Source organism: Tetrao urogallus (assembly GCF_951394365.1).
Source record: "Tetrao urogallus genome assembly, chromosome: Z".
NCBI lineage: Eukaryota > Metazoa > Chordata > Aves > Galliformes > Phasianidae > Tetrao > Tetrao urogallus.
This window is the reverse complement of record NC_136816.1, coordinates 24,626,525-24,652,898: the sequence shown is the minus strand read 5'-3', so window position 1 is coordinate 24,652,898 and position 26,374 is coordinate 24,626,525. Positions and strand designations below refer to the sequence as shown.

General features: G+C 40.9%; 1 protein-coding gene across 1 annotated transcript in view; it reads left to right on the top strand.

Annotated features, from left to right (window-relative positions):
- The window catches only part of LOC306956912 (3'-5' RNA helicase YTHDC2-like), a gene marked incomplete at both ends in the record, with an annotated part of 39,770 nt that extends 18,770 nt beyond the window's left edge, over window positions 1-21,000 (top strand). The window contains 20 exon segments of the mRNA XM_079548244.1: window positions 657-835; window positions 1,017-1,113; window positions 1,196-1,283; window positions 1,365-1,445; window positions 2,331-2,413; window positions 3,500-3,605; window positions 3,720-3,839; window positions 4,176-4,448; window positions 4,905-5,031; window positions 5,546-5,751; window positions 6,286-6,481; window positions 10,497-10,603; window positions 11,174-11,457; window positions 11,927-12,101; window positions 13,201-13,221; window positions 13,223-13,365; window positions 13,367-13,400; window positions 17,890-17,975; window positions 18,156-18,247; window positions 20,837-21,000. Coding sequence (XP_079404370.1) covers window positions 657-835; window positions 1,017-1,113; window positions 1,196-1,283; window positions 1,365-1,445; window positions 2,331-2,413; window positions 3,500-3,605; window positions 3,720-3,839; window positions 4,176-4,448; window positions 4,905-5,031; window positions 5,546-5,751; window positions 6,286-6,481; window positions 10,497-10,603; window positions 11,174-11,457; window positions 11,927-12,101; window positions 13,201-13,221; window positions 13,223-13,365; window positions 13,367-13,400; window positions 17,890-17,975; window positions 18,156-18,247; window positions 20,837-21,000 — 2,662 coding nt within the window.
- Between the last annotated feature and the right edge of the window lie 5,374 nt (window positions 21,001-26,374).

Below are 26,374 nucleotides of genomic sequence, written 5' to 3'. Positions count from 1 at the left end.
GGTTTCCCCTCTGGTGCCATCTGTTACATGGAAGACTGTAATGGAATATTGGCAGGAAGGTTCAACCTCTGCTGCCAACATCTGCCTCTGACCCTGCCCAGTGTAATAAAATAGGGGGCGTTACTTTAGGAGCAGCCTTCATGTGTGGAGGAGATACTGATTCTGTACCATGTTTCCAAAGTAAGCATCTGAAATGAAAATAGTGCTTTTCTATGATGTTTTATTCTGTGTTGTTGATGCATTATATACCTACATAAAGTGAACATTGTATGCCAGTACCATACAGCCAGAACACTAAGGAGCTGATGGTAGGGAAGTGTTTGGAAAATACTCTTTTTAAATGTTTTTCCCTTAGCAGATGAGAGAAAAAAAAAAAAAAAGTGAAATGTTAAAAAGAAAGACATATATATAGTTCTTCTCAGGTTTGCTTATGGTTATGTTCTGATGAAATCTAGGGAAGTTAATGCTAACAGCTGAAGTTCACCTGCTCTGCAGGGTAGTGCTCAAGTCAGTACTATTGTGGACATGCGGTTCTGCTGCAGTTTAGACTTAAAAATGGGTTACATGTAATCTTCTGAGTCTTGATCTAAGCTTGAATTGATGGGTGAATGCAAGCCCAAAGGAAGCAACTGTATATGTATATTTGTATGTTTTAGTGCTTCACTGGAATTTGGAAATCTGGATGAAAGTTCTCTGGTCCAAGCAAATGGTAATGACCTTGGAACAGAGGACAGAGAGTTGTTGAAAGCTTATCATCACAGTTTTAATGATGAGAAGGTGGATTTCGACCTGATCATGCACTTACTTTACAACATCTGCAATAGTTCTGATGGGGGTAGGTATACATACACAGTCTGATGTTATTGCTGTGGATTCAACTTCTGAATGAGTCATTTTTTCAGTAATACCAAATAGGGAAGACCTTCTGGGTAGCAGTGTGTGTGGCACTAACTGGTATTTTTATATATTTTAAGTGAGTGTCTGGTTTAATGTTGTAAATGGATTCTCTCTTTTAGGAGCAATTTTGATATTTCTTCCTGGATATGATGAGATAGTTAGCTTGAGAGACCGAATTATTTTTGATGACAGGAGATTTGTTGATAATGCGCACAGGTAAAACTTCTAGTTTCAATGATTGTCTCTAGTTTTTTCTTTCTTCATATATACTTAAAGGCTACTCTTTGTTTTGCATTAGATACCAAGTATTCACACTTCATTCAAATATGCAAACTTTGGATCAGAAGAATGTGCTTAAAACTCCGCCTTCTGGCATCCGCAAAATAGCAAGTATCAGATGACTTCTTCAGATACTGATCTCCGTAGTCTTTGCTTTTACAGTTACTGTTATGTTTTTCTGCCTGCAGATTCTTTCTACTAATGTTGCAGAAACCAGTATCACAGTCGGTGATGTTGTATTTGTTATTGATTCAGGAAAGATGAAGGAGGTATGACTGGGGGGAAGTAAACTTCCTAAGATTATTTTAAAATAATAATACTAAGCTGTGATTTTTGGAGAAGTAGTGCTTTTTTATTAGCAGTCTAAAAACCTGGTGTGTGTAAAGTAACAGAACTCGCTGAAGTTTTGACATCCCTTTTGTTTATAACAAATCATAAAGATGCAAGAAAGTTGCCTTACGACAGCCAGCTGCTTAAAAACCCTGAAAAAGCTACTGCTAATTAGACAAGTAACTTGTCACTTCTGTGTGCATTTTAAGGAAAGTCCATTAGTTTAGACCTTCATCCTCCTGGAAGTTAGAGAATACCGGGAGTTCCCTTTGTTGTTGTTATTGTATCTGAATAAAGTGTAATCGAATGTTAAGTTTTCAAATGTTTATGATGTATTGAATGCCCCTTACTGGTTACTTGTGAAATAAACATAGATAACATAATTAAAGTACAGTTTGAGGCTTAGTGTATGGAGTAGATTTCGTGGGATATACACGCAGTGAATCAACCAAGTTCTTAATACAAGTTGTTTCTGCACGAAGTGCAGGAAAACTAGGACATAATTTCCAGGTGAGGAAATGAGCAAAATTTTGTTGTGCATAATAGCGTATTTTTGCTTTCTGTTATGGTGCAAAGCACAACTCATCATTTCTTGACTTAACCTAGAAAGTTTTCGATTTAGAAAACTGTAGCCCAAAGATGTTGTGAAAGAGGTGGCGTAAATTCACCTACAACAAAGTACTGTAGAATGTAACTGTGTGCCAGAAGGCAGTGGTGCTTAGTATCGGTTTGAGGAGAACATTGTTGTCAGTGTAAGGCATTAGTAATTCTTCTTTCATGTACCCTAGTAAATCTTGATTTTATTTCCTTGTTTTTCTTTTTAGAAGTCTTTTGATGCTCTGAGTTGTGTTACAATGTTAAGAACTGTGTGGATTTCAAAAGCCAGTGCTATCCAGAGAAGAGGGAGGTAATAAATAGTTTGTACATATTTTTATCTTGCAAGCATCCGCTGCCCTGTACACTGAGAATAAAGTACTGAATGTAAGAGGAGCAGTGCTGGGTAACAGTATTATTCTGGTCCGATGTAGTGTTTGACAGTGGCCAGTATTAATTCTCTGCAAAAAAAGCAAGGGTCAGCATATACTTCCTTAGAGTAAGTTCCGGATAGAAATGTGACTTGGGAATTGCCCAAAGCTTTACAGTAGGTTCGTTTTTCTTCCGTGGAGGAATTTGTTCTCCTTTCACCTCGGTACTGCCAGCGCCCACTGGGCCCTATAGATTTTACACAACTTACTTTACTGTGGGAAAAGGAAGGCCTGTTACAAGTTATCCATACTGCTTCATCGCTCTATTAAAGGAGACATTGAACAGTAATGCCTACATTCCTTTGTCAAATGAATTCCCGACTTCTGTTCTTCCCAGTGCTGGGTGAGGGCTAAGTGCAGTAGTGGGTCCTGGGGGACTGTATTTGCTGCTACAGCATTGGCATTAGTCTGCTGGAATTTCGTTCTGCGTGTGAGTGTTTGCTGTTTGTCCCCTCGCCCATTTGTTCAGCCCTTGTTCTACTTCTTACTCTGGTCTGACTGCTGGTTCTTTGGGGCATGTTGAAGGGTTTTGCCAGAGGAAGAAATGAAGATATTCCGTATAGCAAAAACCATGCGATTCAGATTGACCTTGGACTTGCAAAACAAACAAAAAAACCCAAACAACCAAAGAAACAAAAAACAACAAAACACTTTGGATGCTCAGGGAGCACTTGCTTAACTTATTTTTTGTTTTTCTAAATCTTTCAGTGTTGGGGTAAAATCACAATAAATTTCTGTCGTATCAAAAGTGGTTCATGTTCTAGAAGTCTCTCGCTTCACATTTGGCTAAATGACAACTTTATCTTTTTGTTACATATGCTTGTACACTTCTGTTCCATATCTGTGGGATGCTTTTGCGTGTATATGTATGTTTTATGGGGGAATTCATTGTTTTTTGTGATTTTTTGCATTTCTCCTTGATTTTAAAAGATGTTGTAATTAATAGCTTACCATATTTTATGTTCAAGAGCTGGGCGCTGTCGGCCTGGAGTCTGCTTCCATCTCTTCAGCAAGCTCCGATTTCAGAATATGTTGGAATTTCAGACTCCGGAACTTCGAAGAATGCCGCTTCAGGCATGTGTTCTCTTATAAATTACAACTTCAGTGTAGTTATTAGTGTCTAGCCGTGTTATCAATCACAGTAGGAGTTTTTTTGTGTAATCTTAACTTTGGATTTTTAACTTGTAGGAGCTTTGTTTACACACAAAACTACTGGCTCCAGTTAATTGCCCAGTTGTTGACTTTCTCATGAAAGCTCCTGATCCTCCACCAGCTTTAATTGTGAGGAACGCCATACAAATGCTCAAGGTCAGCATAGGTACAGATCTAGGTGGAATCGTATTTGCTTCTGTGCTTTTGGTGTGGCAACATATGTTACTGAGTTTTGTGTTTCTTGAGACTATTTAGTTACTTAAGGATGCTTTGTGTTTTTGTTGTGTTTTCATTTTTGTAATGTTTTGATGTTAAGGGAAAAGAATGCTTAGGAACGTGGTCTCAAACTTCACACAGAGTTTGGCTTACGTTCTTAGTAGTCAGAGCAAGTCTATTTAATGTCTTGTGTTCACATCTTTTCTCTTTTCACTGTATGTTATTTTTGTCTGTGCTCTTCTCTGCCCCACCCGCCACTTACTGTTTTATTATCAGAAAATAGATGCCATGGATGTTTGGGAAGACCTCACTGAACTTGGTTATCATCTTGCCGAATTACCAGTAGAGCCACACCTTGGTAAAATGGTGCTGTGTGCTGTTGTTTTGAAGTGCCTGGATCCCATTCTCACTATTGCTTGCACTCTTGCGTATCGAGAGCCTTTTGTTCTACCTATGGTGGCCTCTCAAAAGCGTGCAGCTATGCTGTGCAGAAAACGTTTAGCTGCAGGAACATTTAGTGACCATATGGTGCTCCTCAGGGCTTTCCAGGTATTGTTTCATCTTCAGAAAGGGTACCAATAATAGCTTATGTACAAAAGTAAATGATATAACATTGGATGTGAAATGACTGACTAGAGGGAGTCCTTAGAGAATAAAGGTTCTTTTTCTGTAGCAGCTTTACTGTCTTGAATTAATTAATAATGTTGTAAGGAAACATTGTACTCAGCTGTACGATTTTATGTTTTTTAACCTAAATTTCAACCATTACCATTTTGAGAGGATAGAAAACAATATAGAGATAGAGAGATGTAGGAGATAGATTAAGTTAATGTAGAGAATTGGGTAAACAAAATTTAGTAATTGACTAGAGAAGTGGTTTAATACATTTCAGTTTCAGAATTGTTTTTGGCCTCTTTTTATTAACATATGTCACTGTATTTAAGTGCATTTTCCTGTTTTCAAATTTGTCTATAGATTTGTTTAGCTAAAAAATACTCTTTGTAGGCATGGCAGAAGGCACGAAGTGATGGCTGGGAGAGGGTCTTCTGTGAAAAAAACTTTCTTTCACAAGCTACAATGGAAATCATCGTAGGCATGAGGACAGAGTTACTTGGTCAGCTTAGAGCTTCAGGTAAGTAGCTCAGATTTTTCTTAACATAGTTTTTGAATTCAGTCTCGTACAAGTGTATATAGATTGTGACAAGAATAGTATTCACTGATTTTTGTTTTCCTTTCCTAATCTGAAATGGACATGTACTTTCTGAGTGTGGTGAAGATGCTAGAGTGAGGAACTGTAGCTGATAACAGAAATAGATGCTAACCTAAGTGAAAGGGCCCTCATACGTCCACATTTCTCTGGTTTTCGTAAGAAATCTGGTATGACTCGTATGTGAAATGTTGCCTTGAATTTTTATGTCCTATTAGTTTATTTCTGTATGAGATATCTTCACTGTAAGAATGAATACTGTTTTGTGTTAGTATGAAACATGAAGAAGTATTTCTGGTATTTTTTTTCTTGTTGCTGTTAAAATTGGCAGTCTGAAAAATGCAGCAAATGCATAGTTTATTTCACCTTTGTCTCGAATTCCTTTTCAGAAACAGAAATATGAGCAAGCAATCCAGTGTAATTTCTGTGTCCTCTTCAGGTTTTGTCAGAGCCAGAGGAAGTGCTGATATTAGAGATGTTAATGCTAACTCTGAAAACTGGGCTGTGGTTAAAGCTGCCTTAGTGGCTGGGATGTACCCCAATCTTGTGCATGTGGACAGGGAAAACCTGGTTTTGACAGGACCAGAAGAGAAGAAAGTGCGATTTCATCCTACGTCTGTTCTTAGCCAGGCTCAGTATAAAAAGGTAATAAATATTACTCTTGTTTTTATGAACTGCAGATTCAAAAATATTCTGTCAAAGTTAAGGAAGTTTTAGAAACGTGCCTCTAAATTCGTCAGTACTTTAAAGAAGCCTGCATGTGCCTGTTTTTAGACACTGTGTTTTTAAAAAATGCTTTTCCTGCCGGGATGATAAAATAAAGCACTGGCTTAGGAGCACTGTTTTTTCACCCGAATTTAATTCACTTAATCCTTCTACTGGGACAAGATAATATGGCACAAAAAAAAGCCAAACAGCCTTCTTAGGAACCTGTTCTGGAGATACAGTAATCTCTGCTGATAGTAGCAAGAAGTTCTGCTCTGAAGCTCAAATTTCTAGATACACGGAGAAACAAGATTTAGCTTCAGAGATGTTTGAATGTTCTTCTGAAGTGTGGTTGAGTTTTTCTGTGTGTATCTGTTCACATATTTATACGTTTAAAGTAATAGATGTGTTTAAACTTATTTTAATTACAAATAGAAGTTAAAACAGCCTAGTCTCTCGGTTGCTCTTGTGCAGATTCCGCCATCAAATGGGCAAGCTGCAGCTGTTCAGGCACTCCCTACTGACTGGCTTATATATGATGAAATGACAAGAGCTCGCAGGATAGCAAATATCAGATGTTGTTCAGTTGTAACACCTGTCACTGTGGCACTCTTCTCTGGACCAGCTAGGTTACCACATAATGCTTTGGAAGAGCCTTTGTCCTTTCGAGGTATATGGGGTTTTGGATTTGGAAAGTTTCAATTGGATATACAGCAGTATGTGACATAGAAGGCTTCTTTCACAAGAATATGCAATACATGTGTTAGTGAATTCTTAAAGCTACAAAGCCACGGTACCTGTAGCTGTTGAAGAATAGTTTTCTGGTTCTGTAAGTAGTGCCTCAGGCACAGGCAAGTAATCTTCTAAATGTGTATGATTTTTCAAAGAACATTGAGTGCTACGTCTTTCTAATTTTGAATGTAACTGTTGAGGCATTTAATTCTTTATGATACTATCAGAAGTAACCACCATCTTGGCCTTATATGCTGCTGTAGGTAAAGATTATGAAACATATGACAAGGATTGGGATCTATATTCTTAGTCTACGGTGATTTTTTTTCTTGGGGTTCTCGTTAAAGGGCTGATTTCTTTGCAGATGCTGATTGATTATAAACAGCAATTACCCTATTACGCTTTCTTTCTGTTACTGGTCATCCGTTCTGAAAAATTACTTTTTAATCAAATATTGTTTCATCTTCCCCATGTTTCTAACTTGAGTTGTAACTGATTGCTTAGATACGTTCTACCTGTTAAGGTGAAGTCTCAGGCATCCCTCATACAATGCTATTGAAGAATGACCTCAGGAGATCTCCTTCTCTTACTGCTGTAATACTTACGAAAACATACCGTATTAAACCACTTATGTCTCTACCGGACAGAAGCAGGTTTGCTTTCATTTGTCTGAGATTAGTTAACCAGAAAAAATGTTGAACACAGGCATTATTAAGTCCCAGATAATATTTGAATAATTACTTGTAAGTTACACTGATCTGAGAACAGTTCAGCATCATGTTGTGTTATGAGTAGTAGAGAAGTAGATTTACAGAACATCTTCCTCTAAGATTTGAAGGTTGATGATGGGTAAATGGGGGGGAAATTATGGAATGCTGCTGCTTAGGGAAGCAGTGGAGCAAGAACTTCAGATTTGTCTCACAGGTTGTTTGGAGGCCTCCTTCAAGAAGGCAGTATGTCTAGAAGCCCAGCTGAAGTGCCTCTGTACCAATGTATACGGTGTTGAATAAGCAGGAGGAATTGGAAATGGTGGTGCAATTGTAAAACTGTGATCTCACTGCTATCACAGAAACACGATGGGATAACTCGTGTAACTGGAACACTATGATTAAGGGCTCTAAGCTTTTCACAAAGGACAGACCAAGTAGGACGGGTGAGTTTCCCTCTATTGTTAAGAAGTGGCTAGACTGTGAAGAGCTGCCTCTGAGAAACAGTCGTAACAAGTTTGAGAGCTTGTGGGTTACAATGAGGGACTCGTCCAGTAAAAAACGTTTGGTGGTTGGGGTCTGTTACAGGCCACATCTGATCACGGAGAGCCTGCTGACAAGGCTTTTTCACTTCAGCCTTGAGGCGTTGTGCTCACAGGCTGTCCTCCTGGTGGAGGACTTGAACCACCCAGGTATCTGCTGGGAAGCAACACAGCCAAACTGCACGTGATTCAGGAGATTCCTGGGGTCCATTGATGATAAGCTTCTGGTTCCAGGTGTTGGATAGACCCACCAGAGGGGAAATGTTTCTGGGCCTGGTGCTCAACGGTGTAGAAGAGATGATTAAAGAGGTTAAGATTGGAGGCAGCCTGGGTTGCAGTGACAGTGCCCTGGTCAAGTTTGAGACCTTGAGGAATGCGGGCCTGGCAAAGAGCACACCCTCGTGGAAGGAGATGTTAAGGCCCATGTGAGATGAGGAGATAATCTGAGACAGACAGCACAGCTTCACGAAGGGCAGATTATGCCTAAGCATTCTGATGGCCTTCTGTGATGGAATGACTACTTCAGTTGTCCTTCCAGTGTCCACCAGTGTAGTCTACCTGGACTTGAGCAAGGCCTTTGCTCAGTGTAATGAGGAGGGGCCTCTTCTCCCAGGCAATGACCAGGATCCGGGGAAATGGTTCCAAGTTGTACCAGAGGAGGTTTTGCTTGGAATTAGGAAAAACTTTTTGTCTCAGAGAGTGGTCAGGCACTGGAATGGCTGCTCAAGGAGGTGGTGGAGTCGCCGTCCCTGGCAGTGTTCGAGAGGTGCCTGGATGAGGAGCTGCGAGATATGGTTTAGTGCTTGTGGTAGCAGTGGTAATGAGAAGACAGTTGGACTAGATGATCTTATGGATTGTTTCCAACCTTGTGATTCTGTGCTTCTATGATTTTGAGATTCCTAGAAATCCTTGTTTGAGCCTGTTGTGTATCATTATGATCCACTTAAATCCACATAGCATCAGTTGCATGAGGGGACCCTCCCTCTGAACATCCAGCCCCATACGGGCAGTAAGGGTGCCAAAAGGTGCTGTGCTTTGCTACCAACCACATCTAAAGCAGCTCTGAACCCTTCATGTTCAGCTTAGGAAAACTTGATTTTCATAGTTAGAAAATCTGCCACTGTTTTAATTCCTGAAGTTAATTTACCAGAAATGCTAACGGTGGGTGAGTAGGACCACTGCTTCCGTGATTTGCACAGGCTTTGGTACAGTGGGTTAACAGGGTGGATCTAGACTTGATGTGAAATGGTATTGGCCTCTTTATAAACCCTAAGAGGGTGGATGCACCCAGTGGTATAAATCTACACTTTCCCAGGATAAGTTAAGTAACAAGCTTTAGAACAAGCTTTTCTGAACTGTGTCTGTGGTAGTTGTCCTTAGATTGTAGAAGATGCTAGAAGTCACTCTGTTTCTGCTCTGTTTTTCTTGCTCTCCTCCTCTTCCCTCAACAGTACTTAAAATTCAGGTGTAAATATACTAGCAGAAGTCGGTCTGGTCAGCTGTGGAGGCAGGACCAACGTGGGCTTTAACTTCAGGGTAGCATTAAGCATTTGTTCCACCTCAACAGAACTTGTTTGAGATGTTGGAAATGGCAGTAGTGTGCACAGAGAACACTTTGATGTGGTAGTGCTTAGTTTGATGTAAGGTGTAAAATTCTGAGAATACTTTACAGCTTTCTTATGTAGTATTTCTGTAGCAACCAGTATTGATTGTTCTGTTAGAAAGGAAAGCCAGTATTGTTATATTAAATTACTTAAATTCATACGTATGAATAGAACAGATTAATATCCTTAAATTGTAGTCACGTAGTCCTGAAGTCTCACAAATTATAATATAGTTAGTAATGAAATAAGGCATGCAGATGATATTATGACATGTCTGTTGTCAGTATTGGCACTGAAAATTGTAATGTACACACTTTCTTCCTCCGCAGACCATTTCATTTGATAGTTTGAGCCAGTTTATTTAAACTAAATAGCAATTTAGAAACAATATAGCAAAATGTTTGTATTGCTTCTAGCTGGAAAATGCATTTCAAAGGTTAGCAGTTATGTTCTGCTTTTAATGACAATTAGCAAGAAGAGATGAAGTACAAAGAAATTTTCATTTATTTTTTTCATTTAAGTTTGATGGAATAGGAATAGAAGTTCATCTATTCTGCCACCTGTTCCCTAGAATTTCTAATTGAGTATAAAGAAGAGACAGTTTTAATCTTTCTTGTGATAGCCAAGGAGCAAGACCCTTAAAGAATAGTTTTTTAATAGAAATCAAGAATTACTTCTAGAAATGAGACTCCATTTTAGTAGTATGTATATATACAAATAGACGTTTATAATTATTTAGGTCTGCTGCTTTCCTAGGAAATAAAGCATACAGCAGTGTGTGATTTTTGCAAAGAGCTTCAAGCCAGAAGTTTGTGTTATAACCTTCATCAATATCAACAAATGGTTATGTGGCTTGAGTCATGAATGTGGGTGCTTACGTAACAGGACCTCAGGAGTTCTGGGTGCTGGAGTTCTGCTGAAGCAAATGCAGGCGAGCAGACTTGTTACTGAGATGTATTCGCAGCAAATAAATGTGATTTTAAAATATGTTTAATTTAGAAGGAAAACTGTGTTATTTCATGCATTATGCTATGAATAGTGCACATCTGATGACGATTGTATGGAAATGTGAATGCTCGTTTTATATCTGTTTGATTCAGGAAATAGGGTAGCTAATGATGACAGTGACAGTGGGATGGAGGACGAAAGATCCAATGTGGCACTACTGAAACTAGATGAATGGCTCCATTTCAAATTGGACTCTGAAGTAAGTAATGTTCAGAGAAGCTGTGAATACTTTAGAAGGTGGAGTTATGACTGGGTTATGAAACATTCAACATTCAGATGCGGTAGTAACGCCATCTTGCAAAAGAGTTCAGAACAGTTTTTAGATAATATGGAAGTTAAATTCTGGTCTTCTAAAATATATTGTCATTTGAATTGTTATGCATAAGAGAATGATCTCCCTTAGAAATTAAGCTCTTCCTTCAAAATCGTGTAATACTTTCTTTTCTCCCTGTCAGTCTGTATTCCTACAGGATAAAAGTGAAAGTGAAAGATAAGTTCTGTAAGTTTACTGTATGATTTTGAATTTCTCGCAGAGCTGATTGAAATGGAAAGTTCTAGTAATGACCTTGGAGCACCTTTTTTCTTCCATTCATAGGAACTGAGTAGCTTTCTTTAAATCTTTTTTTTTCTTCCTGCTTTACTGGTGGTTGAGTATTGCCCTTTGGCTTGCACTCTGTTCATCATAGAATACCAGATGCTGCCTGATAAGAGAGTGTATACCTGTGTAATCTAACTTTCATTAGTGTTTAACAGTTTGTATTCATGACAGGTTGCTGGTTTGCTGATGCAACTCAAACTCAAGTGGCATAGCTTACTTCTGCGCCGTATGAGAGCTCCTTCTAAACCTTGGTCTCAAGCTGATGAAATAACTATAAGAACAATTGTATCTGTTTTAAGTACTGAAGAACAGTTTGCGGGATTGCTGCAGCCTTCAGGAGTTGGTCAGAGGCCAAGGCCTGTTTCTTACAATGAACTTCCTTCAGCACCTACCTGGAGGTCAGCCAGCACCTCAGCAGAAAATGAATTATCTGATGATTCCTCTAATGCTGAAAAGTAAGCTTCTGAAAACTTACAGCTAAAAGAACCCTGTTTTCTATAAAAGCTCCAGTTGTATTTTAGCGAGGCATTAAAAAGGGGAAGGAAAAAAAAAAAAGGAAATAGGGAAGAATTGGTGTTTTCCTGCATTGCTTTGTAGCTATGATTTCACTGATAAAAGTTCCATATGTGTGCCTGCTGTATGACAGTACAGGTAAGAACGTTCATGAATTGTGGTCTCAGAGAGAAAGTAGTAAAAGTAGTAGCAGAAAGTTTAGCATTCTAAACTGATGCGTGATGAGCAGTATGCATTTCTTAGATTTGAAGTGTTTGATATAGTTTGTAATTTCTGTAATGCATGTAGTTATGTGATACGCTACTGTGTATACCTTAGTATTTCTGTGATTGCTTGCCAAACCCTGGTATATGGTAATATTAATATTAATATGGTATATTAACACCATTTGGTACCAACCTCTGTGTTTAGAGTTCTGAGGAAGTCTGCACATCCAGCATTTCATCAGCCAAGGAGATACAAAGAAAAAAATATTTTGTCTTCCAAACGAACATCAGATGAGAAGTCAGATCAGTCATCAGTGAAATCTACAGGCAACAGTTCCTGTCCTAGCCCACGTGCTAGTCCTTCTCCAATGTCTGGAAAGGTAGCATTCCTAAATTACCCACTTTGATATCCACTCTGAATTTCAGAAATAAATTCACTGGTAACTTTCAATAGTGCTGTGCATTACATGGATGAATTAAGATCTTTGTGTTTTGATTTTTAACAGCTGCATAGCACTTTTTTTTTTCTTGCAGCTTTCAACCTAGACTAAATATCCTCATTATGCTAGTTAGATACGGTTAAAATATTGTTTGTACACTGCTGATGTCAAGTCTATGTGAAATAGGAAATCTGAGGTAAAGCTATCCAAAGTAGAAGAGTTGTTCTAAAACTGTATATAATAAGCTGAGAAGGTGTTCTAGATTCTTCTTCTGAGCTAGTACATAATACAGATCTGAAGAATTATGCAGTAATTCTGAATGCGTTGTTTTTGCTTTGATTTCTGCCTCCTTCTGTTTCTGTAGTAGCAGATACCAAGATACTGATTCTCTTCTTTTTCATTTTGTTACCCGCCTTATTTTTGCTCCTTTAATTTGTTTTTCTTGTAATGTTTTCTCTTTGAGCGACAAACACTTCAACAAAGCGTGTGGTTTATGTTGAGGCTGCTGCGGTAATTCTCCCAGTGTGTTTCAGTAGTCAACCAAAGTGATAGTAAACCAATCACTAAGAAGTAAACCTATTCTAAACCTTTAGGTATTGACACAGTGGCATTGGAGGGCTTAGGAATTTTGAAGTCTATCAGTTTTAAAATTTAGTCACTGTGAAAGAGATGGGTGTTTCCTGAAGTACTTGAGGCAACAGTTGAGAAGGATTAATTTCTAGAAGGACACAAGGTGTGTCAAATATCGAAGCGTTTAAGTTAATCACTAGGCTACTGAGTCGTCTTCTTTCTTGCTTGTTTGCTGCTTCTCATGAATACTTGTTTTGAAAGGAGCTTCGAAAATGTAAAATAGATCTGAAATGCGTTTAAAAGGCAATCCATGCAGAATGCATTTAAAAGGCAATCCATACAGAACAAACTCAGCAGTTCCGTGTTTGTAATACAGTCTGGGGGTGGAGAGCAGGAATACCGTGAAAAGATTTGTCCTTATGTTGTAAAAGTTGAAAACTAAAAGTTCATCATATCTGCATATTTCCGGGGTTCCAAGACTTCACCAAGACTTAAGTCTGCTAGTTTGGTACTTTATAATGAGAAGCAGCAATCTGCAAAACCTTGATATTTCTCAACAGAAAGGTGTACAGTCTGTTACGCCAAGTAACGAACAAAAACCAAACAGAGCTTTTTGGGAGAGCAGCTTGGTCTACTTTATTTTCTGTTCAAGGATCTGGCTGCTTTCAGGTGAATTCTTACTTAGTCCTTACTTAATACCAATTATGAGGGGAGTGCAGCAGATGACTCCAGTGTGAAGATTTTTACTTAGGGTTTTTGACTTTCTAGTTAGTAAAGTGTAAAAGCAAATGAATGTGATGGCTAAGAAAAGAGTTCTTCATTCTTCTCTGTAATGTGCCTTCTCAGGTAACTTACCTTATTGCTCAAATAGTGAAGACTGAATGGCATTCAGGCATCTGTCAGGTTGTTTTTAATGAGTTAGCTACATTAATCCATTAAAAAGAAACAAAGGAAAAAGCTGAAGGATTGCTACAGCTACCTTTGCAGTCAAAAGCTAACATTGTAAGTGAATAAGCAGCTACAATGCATTGGCAGTTCTGAGAGACTGATAAGTGACTCACAGTAGGACAGACTTGGATGAAATCTCTCATGCCTTAGCAGTGATTTCTAAAACCTAGAAGACTAGGAAGTTGTGTTATGATTCTTGAGCAGCTTTGTCTTGCCTTCACAAATGTTTAGGTCAGAGGATTGGTCTTCATGACCTTTGAAGAGTACGCAGTAATATTTTGTTTGTTGAATTCTAGTTTAGAGAGATACTTGTCAACATAGAACCTGATTGGAAGTTAAAGACCTGGTGTGGTTGAGTGAATCTGTGTATTAGCTGCATTGTAAAAAGGGCTAAGCTGAACTTTCCCACTTTGGTTTGCAAAAGCCTAATATATCTTTTTCACACAAAACTGTTTATAAAAGCTAGTCTAATGAACAAGTCTAAGTGAATGCAGCTGTCATAGTGATGGCATGTAATGATTTGTCAAAAGCAGATGTACTGTTGGAAAGGAATGTTGGCGTGTTATTTGGTACTGAAAATGATCTGCTGTGTTGGTGCTCTCCTCCAGAAAGGAAATGGAAAGGAAGAGATGCTGAAATCTGGAGTGTCGGTGGTTGATGTTGCCTTACCTCCATTTTTCACATTTTTCACATTCATGAGAATTTGAAATTTACATTGCAGTTAATGTTTTATTGCGTCGAGTCTCTCTTTTTTAAAAAATTTCCATTCCATCTACTAATTTCCACTGAAGTCTGTCTTGAGCTAAATCTGTTTCAACTGCGTGTCTGGTGATTTAATGCTGGTAGGTAAGGAGGGTCAGGCAGAGATCAGCGAGGGAAACTCAGTGCACACAAATCCATGTGTCCCAATGGGATGCACCCATGAGTTCAAAGGGAGCTGGAAACAGTGATTGCCCAGCCACTCTGTCATCTTTGAGAGGTATTGGAAAATGGGGAAGGTGTCTGTGGAATGGAAGAAAGCCACTGTCAGTTCATCTTCAAAAAGGGGAAAGGAGAAGGAGCTGGGAAACTCCAGGCCTGTCACCTTGACCTCTGTACCAGGGAACGTCGTGGAATAGGTTATCTTGAGTACAATCACACAGCATATGCAGGACAAGCAGGGGATCAGGCCTAGTCAGCGTGGGTTCATGAAAGGCAAGTCCCACTTGACCGTCCTCATCATGAGGCCTGTGGACGTAGTCTGCTTAGACGTGCGTAAAGCCTTTGACCTGTTTCTCACAGTATTCTCTTGGAGAAGACAGCAGCCCATGACTTGAACAGGTACACCGTCTAAAAACCTGGCTGGATGGCTGGGCCCAGCTCATGGAGGTGGATGGAGTTAAATCCTCCTGGTTACTAGTGGTGTTTTGCAGGCGTCAGCATTGGACCTGGCCTTGCTTAATGTCTTTGATGATTTGGGTGAGGGATTAAGTAACACCTCAGTGAGTTTGCAGATGACACCAGGTTGGGAGAAAATGTTGATGTGCCTGGGTGCAGGAAAGCACTACAGAGGAATCTGGTTGAGCTGGATCAATGGGCTTAGGCCAGCTGTATGACCTTGTAACAAGATCCAGTGCAAGTCCTGCATTTTGGTTACATTTGGACTCCTTGGTTCAAGAAAGGCAGGAACTTTTAGAGTATCCAATGGATGGCCACAGAGATGATGAGGGGCCTGGAGCATTTCTTGCATGAGGTAAGACTAGAGACCTGAGATACCAACCTGGAAAAGATGAGGATGGGCACAAGCTGGAACACAAAGTTCCATCTGAACGTGAGAAAAAACTTCACTCTTAGGATTGACAGAGCATTGGAATGAGCTGTTCAGAGAAGTTGTGCAGACTTCTCTGGAGGTGTTTGAGACTAGCGTGGATACTTTCCTGTGTAACATACTCTAGGGAACCTGCTTTAGGAGAAGGGTTGGACTAAATGATCCCCTGAGGTCCCTCCCAGCCTCTGTGAATCTGATTTGTGGGCCTTTCCTGGGCTGCATAGAGCTTCGGTTCTATGTCTGGAGCGCCTCCTCCCGTTCTCTTGCACAGGTCTCAGGGCCTGCAGGGCTGCTTCTCTCCCATTTATCAGTCCTCTCTTAGCTGCTGTTGTGCAGTCGTTTTCCCTCTCTTAACTCTGATCCTCTCAGAGCGCAGCTGGTGTCTCCTGTGGCTCAGCTCCGGCAGCAGCGTATCCCTTTTGGTGCAGTTGGAGCTGGTTCTGCTCTCACATGGGACACTGCTTAATTCTGCTTGCAGAAGCTTCCATGCAGAGACCCCTGCTACCAAAACCTTGCCTCGTGAATCCAATTCAGTGTCTTCAAACAGTAGTGCGTGCTGCTAACTCAGGAGTCCAGGGAGAGTACAGCATTATGACTTGCAGAAAAGATGCCAGAAGTGGTAGATGAGCTGGATGTGATTCGTTGTTGTAGTTTTGATTTTTTTGTTTTTGGAGAAAGGAGATAAGTAGGGGAGGAAATCTTCTTGTTTGTTTCCTTTTTTTATACTCTGTGAATGTTTGTCTTTTTTTTAATCTATTCCCTGTTCTTTGGAGAAAAAGAAAACCAAAGCAACTCTGACTTCTGTGTTTGACAAACAGCTACCTTGTATTAATTCCATGTGAAAAATTAACAGAAGATGGGAATGAAAATGCAGTAACATCTACAACTTAACAGAATAGCTAGTGGGCTGTTATGTAATACAGTGTTATGATTGATGTTTTTATGACATTTAAAACTTTGCTGAGTCTTTCAGTGTAATCACAAGTGACTAATAGACTTTGCTCGTGGTCAGATTTCAGAGAGCATCTTTGAAGAGGAAAAAAGAAAGATACTTTTGATTTTTCTAGATTAAACATCTTTATACATCCAGCTGCTTGAGGGATATAGTGAGATCACCCTAAAACTGATTTGAATGCTTAGTCTTCAGTGCAATCGTTATTTAATTCCACAGTTTAAAACTGTGTTTTTCCTTTTGTGTTTCAGTTTTTGTTCCAGAGATTTGCTAGGATGTCTTTAGAGATACAGGCTTGGGGAGGAATGGCTGGAAAGCTGCCTGATGGAAAGGGACCTTGGTGTACCGATGGACAGTGAGCTGAATATGAGCCACCTGTGCCCTGGTGGCCAAGAAGGCCGATGGCATCCTGGCCTGTATGAGAAATGGTGTGGTGAGCAGGAGTAGGGAGGTCGTCCTGCCCCTGTACTCAGCACTGGTGAGGCCCCACCTCGAGTACTGTGTTCAGTGTTGGCATCTCAGCACAGAAAGGACACGGAGGTGCTGGAGCAGGTCCAAAGAAGAGCAGCAAGGCTTGTGAAGGGCTTGGAGAATATGGCCTGTGAGGAGAGACTGGAGGAGCTGGGGCTGTTTACTCTGGGGAAAAGGAGGCTGAGAGGAGACCTTACTGCTCTCTTCCAATATCTGAAAGGTGACTGCAGCGAAAGTGGGGTTGGTGTCTTCTCACTGGTGACAGGAGACAGGCTGAGGGGAAATGGCCTCAAGTTGTGCCAGTGGAGGTTTAAGTTGGATATGAAGAAAAACTTGTTTACAGGAAGGGTTGTTAAGCACTGGAATAGGCTCCAGGGAGGTGGTTGTGTCACCATGCACGAATGTATTCAAGAACCGTTTGGATGTGGTGCTCAGGGACATGATTTAGCGGAAGGCTGTTAGAGTAATATGGTTGGACTTGATGATCTGGAAGGTCTTCTCCAACCTGATCAATTGATTCTGTGATTCTATGGCAAATAGTTCTTCAGACCGAAAGAGTCTTAAGGATCTTTACACAACTGTTCTCTATTTATGGCCGTGATTCTACAAAGAGGCAACCTATCACTTGTTTGCACTTTACTGAATTAAGCTTAGAATAGAGAGAATAATAATCTTTATTTTTAGAAAGGCACAGGATATGTGGTTCAGATGTTCTTGTGTGTAGTGGTGGTCTGTTCAGTGAGAATTGTCTTCTTAAGAAATGTGGATGGAAAGAAAGCTTGAACCAACTGGGCTGATGTTTTGTCTTCTTTCAGCCCTATTTAAAACAAGCAAAATCTTGTGCAGGGAGGTTCCAGTGTATGTCTCAACAGCAAAGAGAATGAGTTCTTCCAGAGAAACTGAAAGTAATCGCCTTTATCTGTCGTGTTCCAGGTAGTTCAATACAGAACAGACTTCTCTAATTCTCTGCTTATTTCTAGGAGCTAGACCCGCAAATTGGAGAGCAGTTGCTACAGCTCTGGGATCATACTACTTCAGCAGGAAAAAGCTCAACTGACAACGTAAAGTAATAAAATAGAAGTAGGCATTTCTTGTATTATTTGCTTTTTGTGATAGAGGAAAAGCTATCTATGTGCAATTTAGCTTGACAGCATTTGTCCTTGCAGCTGTTAAGAGATAAGAGAAGGTAATGTTTGCTAACTGCTTGCTTTTTTTTCCAGCCCTGGGTGTCAAAAATTACTTAAAGCCAGAAATGTGCCTACAGTAAGAAGATGAGGAAGAAGATGGTGCAACAAGGCCTGAAGGTGTTAGTGATGGTGTGCAGCTGGCACTGGAAGAGTAAAAGGAAATAAAGTGGACTGTAATATTTTTCATGTATTAACAAAAATCTTAACATTGTTCACCCGCCTGATTTCAAGTGAATTATTTTTTTCTAAAGTAAAATATTTAGCGTGTAGGTGATTTTCAGAAATAGGGTTAAATTAAGAACAAAATCTGCAATTGTGCTTACTGAGTTTTAAATGGCACAGCAAGTACAGTTTGAACTGTTGAAGTACACAGTTACGTTCAAAGCTTTTTCAGCATGAGTGGTAAAGAAACCAGTGTAATAATTGGTCTTCTGGGTTGTTGAAATTAAATAAATTTCCTTCACTGAAATGAATGAAAGATTTCCTTAAGTATTAGTTGACGTTCCATGTGAGAAATCAATATGTATTCATACAAACAATTGAGCAGCTGGAGAATATAGAAGTTCACTGAAATATGTAAATCAAAGGGAGTGTGAGACTCCTTTGAGAGTTGTCTTGCTTGATGTCTGCTCCCAGTTTGTAGTTTTACACCTTGTTAACGATGAGCGTAGTTTACTAAGTCTCAGTTGCGTGGTAATGGGTGAAAGTCTAGTAGGGCCCCACTGTGGGCATTCTTAGAAGGGGATTTGGGTTCATTAGAAAAATAACTGCCAGCACAGCTTTCTTTGATTACCGAGTTTCTCTTTACAGGTTAAGTTCTTGCTTTGTAAGATTAGTGTCAATTCACTCTATTTGCTGTCAGCACGATGTTTGTAGTTGATGTTAAAATAAACACAGAGCGTTTTCTGCCTCTGAGCCTGCTCTTTTGGTGTTGATGTCTACTGAAGTGTTCCTACAGAGTACAGAATGCTGCATTCATTCTTGCGTGCTGTGTAGTGTCTGCTATGCATACCCAGTTGGTGTTGACTTCACAAGTCTGCTTGGATGCTGGTAAAGCTAGTATTGCCTGACCGGGTGTTTCTGGAGGGCACGTATACAGTGAAGGTGTGAGTCTGTTGTCATGTTCTCCAGTACTGCTGGGCTGTAGCATGCAAAACCACGTGGACTTGTATTGCCTTGTACAGTATTTTGGAGTCCTGTGCACATGAGGGTTAGAACTGGATGGGTAGCAGGAGTGGGATGTGACTGGTCAACAGGCTGAGAATGTGTAAGATATTATTCTGTTAACGTCTGTGTCTCAAAGCTTGCTGGGGACACAGATGGACTCGTTCAAGTCCCGTGCAAGGATTGTGAAATCCTTTGTGTGAAGGACACAGATGAACAAAGTCCAGGCAAGTCCTGGGCAAAGGTTATGAGATCCTTTGTCTGGGGGACACAGATGGGCAAGGCCAGGGGCAACGAGAGCGAGATGAGCTGCAGCTAAATAGCTGTGAAGTGCTCCTTTGTGTGGACCTATCTCAGAATGATGGCCATCTCAGGGGGTACTCAATGACTCTTGCTCAAGGCCCATCCTTGTCACGTAGGCAGGAGAACAAGGAGGATAAAAGAGGAGCTGAAAACCATGAGGATAGGTGTCTGGCAACATGTTCCTCATGAAAAACGGAGGTTTCTGACAACAGATTCCTCATGAAGAATGGAGGATTTCTGGCAGCAGATTCCTCCTGAAGAAGAGGGATTCCTGACGATCAGATTCCTCGTGAGGTGATTCCTGCATACTGTCGAACTCCCCTGTGCTTGCTGCCTGAGTGCTGCTGCAGCTTCAAGGATTGGCTCCTCGACTTCTTCGTCTACCTGCTTGCTGCCCAAGGCCGGCCACTCTGCTTCTCGCCCCGTCCCCCTGCTGCGTCTGCCTGGGACCTTCAAACGCTGTGCAAGGGGACCGCTGCTGGATCCTGCTGGTGACTCTCCCCGCTTTACGCAACTCCTTCTTTTCCATCTTTTCTATCGCCCTTCTTCCCTTCCCCGTCTCCCTGATACGGTTTGGTAATAAACTGGATGGAACAACATATGAACCGTTGTTTCTTAATCTCACGCCGGGTACACAGATATTAAAAGAACCTCATCTCCCTCCTATAAATTGGAGCGAAACATTTTTATTGGCGTAGTTGGCAGGATACCCGCTGTGAGAGTGTTGTCCTTCCAGATATAGTTTGAAACTTTTTTTTTCTGTGTGTACCTCCTGGAGTTGCAAGGAGCGATAGTTTTGAAAATTTAGACGTGAGTCCTTCTCCAGGAAGACCGCTCCGTATTCTGAAACTTTACCTTTTATGTGTGTACCTCTCGGGGACGTATTTTGACTATTTGCATTTTGATTAATACGTGTGTGCCTCCTCGGGAAGACTTCTCTGGTTATTTGGTGACTGAAGTGCGAAACTTGAAGTGATATTTTGTGACTTAAACGTTTGTGCCTCTCCAAGAAGTTTTATTTACTCTATTGAAACCTAGAAAGTGTTGCTTTAGCTTCACGTTTTTTGTGCTCCCCCCAAAGAAAGGGAGGAGTGATTGGAGTATTTGCATTTGTTTAGGTGTGGTGTATCTCCCTGGGAGGAGCGGTAAGGAGTAACTGAGCTTTTGAACACGTGTACCTCCTCCTCCCTTAGTATAGATCTTTCATTGTATTAAGAAATGAGTAACAGTATTGCCAGTATGAAATGTGAAGATGTGTTATTTGACCTTTTAGAAAAGCATGGTGCTCGTCCCTCTTTGTCGGGGTGGACTGGGCACGCCAAAATTGGCATAATTTGCAGAGTGTTTCAGACCGCATTAGTGTCTTACAGAATGAGGCTCGTACGCGAGCTGGAAAAGGAAAGTCGTTTATTTGTGCCGTACTCGGGGCTGCTTTAAAAGCTGCCGTGGAGTTCCGAAATGAAAAGCATTCGGCAGAACTCCAAACCATAGAAGCATTACAGGAATCGGTTAGAGTTACACAAGAATTGGTAAAAACTCTGCAGAATCAAATAGTTAATCTCGAGGAACAATTAGAGAGAAACATAATTCGGCTTTGTTGCAGATGGCCTTCAAGGAACTGTTAACACGTAAAGATACTATCGATACTGTCACCCATAGTTTGCCTCAAGAAAAAACTTTTCCTCAGGAGGAACTACAAGAAATAAAGGAAAGACTAGACACATTAGAAACCCCAATAGCCCCATTACGTCCCTTGATAAAAACAGAATATACCTTCGATAACAGTGAGGATCTAGATCCTCAAATGAATGTTAAGGAAATTCCGTTCTCGGCCACCGAACTAGCAAAACTCAAAAAGGACTTTAGCCGCTCTCCAAAGGAATCAGAAACAGAATATGTATGGAGGGTGAGTCTCACTGGTGGCGACCAGATTCGGTTAACAGAAAAGGAAGCAGAAGGTTATTGGGGACCAGGAGTGTTTTTAACTACTGGTAACAATCGTGCTCCCTGGTCATTAACGCAAAGGGCTGCCTATTGGGCAGGTGGTCTCAACCCTTTAGAACAGGGAGACCCTCTTGCCATTACTGGAACAACTGGCCAATTAGTAGAGAGCGTTCAAAAGGCTGCTTGTCTCCAACTGATGTATGATAGAAAGCTGCAGCCACATCATGAATCGCCCATGATGATGCCCGTTGATCCTGAGAGAATGACCCCTTTAATTAGAGGGCTTCCAGAATCACTGAAACCCATAGGCATACAATTACAAGCAAGGATACAAGCCATGTCACAGGGAGAAAGAACCCGGGCAGTGTTAGAAGAAACTGTAACCCCCAACCATCTGCAGTCAGGATGCAAAGTATGGACATGGGGGGAGGTAGCCCAAGAGTTAATTAACTATGGAAGAAAATATGGGCTGGTGATTTCTTTTCCCAGTAAATCTGAGCCCAGAGGTGTAAGGCTTGTAGCAGCCAGTCTTGCCCCCAGGCCACCTTGCCCAAAGCTCAGTGGGTCTGGAAGGGTCTCATTGCCAGTAAAAACCGGTAGGCGGAATATCTTTCATAGACGTAATGGACTTTGGACTCTGGGCTGGAAAAAGGGTATTCCACGAAATTTGATGGATGGATTGACAACAGATAGGTTAGAGAAATTAGTTAACTGGTGGCCAGAACAAAAGCTCGAGAATCTCGAGGAAAGCAAAACCCCAGGTCCTAGGGCCTCTTTCAGAGAACCTGAAGGGCTATCCAAGCCATTAGAAAACTGATGCCTCCGCCCCTCCCAAGTGAGCGGGGTGGGGGTGGTGAAGGGTGGATGTATTAGAAAGCTCACAACAAAGGGAAACACTTATCGCCTGGGCCAGCCTGTGTCGATTGGCTCAGCTAACCTGAGGCTCGTTTCCCTAACCTTAACGGGATACCTTAACAAATATCCTTGGAAGGCCAAGGACACCGCGAAAAAGGAATATAAAATTAACACTTGCTGGATTGTTCCCTCATTTTTTTAACCATATTAACAAAGCCCAAAAAAAAGGGCAAGTCGGTGTCTCGTTTTATTTTTTCCGAATACTCCTATGGACCTTGACTGAACACAGAAAGGACTCTAATGTTTTGTGACAGAAATATTGAAAATTTGATCATGTTAGAATACTGAATATACCTCTTGATTACATTTTGTATTTTAGTTGCAAAAGTACTATGTTTTGTGTTGTTGTGGGTAGTAATGTTGTATCTCTATTTGTTATATTTATTTGTTATTGGTTATTGCCAAATGTATGGTTGTCTCTTTTCACTTTCTACTTTTTATTCATCATGTAACATTCGTGTCACCGCTCCCGAGGTGTCACCGAGTGGTGTCTGTGGCAAATTGATATTGTGTGTTGTTGCAACTCTTATGTTTGTACCGTGTATGATTCCATGTTTTACTCAATTTATACAACGTGTTACATCTTCCATGTATTTTGTAACTACTTCAACTGATGATGGACAAGTCCAACAGATCAGGGCAACATTTGTAACCAAGCCCAAGAACTCTTTTGTAGTAATTGTGTAACGATTATCTTCCCCTTCTCCCCCTCCTCCTTCCCCCTGCTTCTTTGCTGTCTTTTTATTTTCTCCCTTTTCTTTTCCTCACCACCGTGGAGGGTCACTTGTGCTTTATTTCAAGCAATATCTTTGAGCCACGGGGTGGTGTGAGAATCCTTCTTTGTTTTTTTGGCTCAAAGCTTGCTTCCTGAGGTTTTTCTTTTGTGATAAGACTCTGAGTGACTTGTCAAGGAGGCAAGTGCTGGGTGCTAACTGTGTGACAATCGATATAGCTTTGGGAACATTTGCAAGCCCCTTCCGCCAGAGCTGCTTGCTCTGTAGAAGAGCGGAAGAGAGTGCTCAGGAGTGTTCACTGGCGGAAGGTCTGGCCTGTGGCCAAACCGCTCCAGCTTGGTATGGGAGGCTGGGGGATGATACCATTGTATCCTGCGAAGGCAAGATGCAAGTTGGTGCCTCCCTGCTTCCTCTTATCTGCTGGCAAGGCCAGAATGATAAGAACTAAGGAGGTTCCTGCTGAGATCCCAGAGCCAGAAGCTGCCACCGCAAGGAGAACTGACTCAACCACCTTGGGTTTGATCTGTCACTCAAAGGAGAGCTGACTCGACCACTTTGGATTTGAGCTGTCACTCCAAAGATAGCTGACTCAACCACTTTGAAGCATTGAAAAAGGGCCATCATCACCATGGTCGTCGTCCTTCGTCGTCAATAGAACAACAATGCCCGATGACCCACCACTACTGAAGATCAAAGACTGAACTACGAACCTCGCTGGATCCATGGGGGTGACTATGTCCCTCTTGTTTCCTATAAAGACTCCTTGCCTCTTCTTTCCTATCTTTTCTATTGCCTTCCTCCCCTTCCCCGTTACCCTAATTCATAATAGTGTCTGTCCTCCCCTTCCCCCATTTCCCTAATTAAGATTTGTAATAAACTGGTAGGACCAACATTTGAACCGTTGCTTCTTAATCTCACGCCAGGTATATAGATAATAAAAGAACCTCCTCTCCCTCCTATAAATTGGAGCGAGACAGAGTGGTGCTGCTGTGGTGTGACAATAGAAATGACAGTCTGTCCGTGGAGTCTTGACATTTGTTTGGAAGTCACTGGTGCAGACGAAGCCGTTTTCTTCTTCCTGCCTGCCTGATAACCATGGTCATGCAGGTCTTCATGTGCCCAGGTATTGGAACTGGCCCAGTCTTAGTGGATCGCTGCACTTCCCTGTCTTTAGGATATAGGTGATCTTACTACTCATCTGTATTTATTCCTGTATCGTTATTCAGAGAGAATTACTTATCCCTGAAGATTTTGGTCTAGTAGATGTTACTGTAGTCCTTGGTACTTGGCAAGGCTGCCTTAAAAGTGTTGCAGTCCCAGCCTACAGTGAAGGTATTTTTTGGTAGGTTTGTTTTTTCCCACTTAGCATCCTTTGTTGTGGGTTCCCTTGTTGTTGTATTGTGTTGATACATGTAAGAAATTTCTTCAACCGTCAGCTAAATGGAGAAGTAGGAATTTACAGCTGTTTTTCTGAGCTGTAGGCATGGTTGATTATATCATCTTTCATTACTCAATAATTACCATTTAGAAGAGATACAACTTAAATTGTAGAGAAGTTGGTAATTATTTCATTCCCAAATAAAATTGGAGCTCAAGGAAGACCATACCAGAGATGAATAAATGGTTAGAGAGCAAAGCTTGGGAACTTGTCGTGAAGCAACTGAAGCCTTGAGAAGTCCTCTGTGTGCAGATACTTGCACTGATTTTTAAAAAAGGTTGCTTCTGATCTCCATAATTGTAAACTGAGCACTCTGTAATTGTAAGCATGTCACAGAGTTGTAGGGACTGGAAAGGACCACTGGAGATGATCTAATCCCACCCCCTGCTAAAGCAGGTTCCCTGCAGCAGGTTGCATGGTGAGGTGTGGAGATGTTCTTGAGTATCTCCAGAGGAGGAGATGACACAGCCACTTTGGATGGCCTGCTCCAGTGCTCTGTCACTCTCAGTGTAGAGAAGCTCGTCTCTGTGTTAGCATGGAACTTCCTCTGTTCTAGTTTGTGTCCGTTACCCCTTGTTCTTTTCCGTGGTGTGCAGTGATGGAATATGTATGTGTATATCCAAATAGATATATTTGAATTGTAAAATATCAGGAACATGTGGAATTCATTAGTATAATAAAAAGCTTGGAACTGAAACTGTCTTAAGTTTTTGATAGGGTACCGAGATAAACAATTATGCATCAACAGGTAAACAGCTTGCAGGAATACTTTATGGACGTCTTGTTTCCATTCCTCTCAATTGGCTTACCTAGTTGCAGCTTCTCTAACAACTGGAAGGCTCACCTTCTCTTTGTATTCAAAATCCAAATTTACATATTTATAGCATATTTACAGCATCTAGCACATCTTAGAGTAACTGATGTTTTGAACCGTTGTAGCACACTAATTTCTAAAGATGATTCACTATAGAGAATTACCAGGGCTATATTTTTAACAGTGATTTATTTCCTAATTGGTGAAGTTGTTGTTTCACTGATAGCACCCAGTACAGGAAGTAACGCGAAGTCTCCAGTTGTTTGCCATCTGATCTCCAGGTTCTCAGAGAAATCAGTCAGTTTTGCTCTTGTTATTGACCTAGTAACAAGAAAGAGGAGAGAATGAAAGATGCACAACTGGAGACGTCTGGAAATGCTGAAATGTGTGGGTGTTGTTTCTGTGTGCTGTACTCAAATCAAGAAATAAATCCAAAACTTTTTAGAAACATTTCTTGTGCATAACTAGAAGGAAATTGTGGAAGTTTCCTGCAGGATCTAATACAGTAGCACGGATAAATTTCCTAGCTAATAGTATGCATTATGTTTGAAGAAATCATTCCTTGTAGCAAAATTGCAGGTCCAGGTTTGAGCTGGTTAGTGGATAGAAACTGCAAGTGAAAGGAACTGTGATCTGCCCCAAATGACAAGACTGGGTATGGGGAAATCACTTGTGCTGAGAGCTAAGCTGAAACTGTGAGACACGGGCCTGGTAGCATTGGTGAGTTTGAGATCCATGGCCAGGAGTGTAAAGGTGCTTGCTAACCTGTATGCAAGTGAAGTACTGATTGTGGTGTGCTGTCTTTCAGGAAAAAAAGCCATGAAAAAAGCCAGGGCTATCATGTTGTCTGGGTGGTCATGTTATCTCTGACAGTCTGGAGGATGTATAGGTTATACATTATTATTTTATATATATATTTTTTATATTATAGGCTTGGGGGGTGAGTGGCTTGATGAGTGTGAAGAA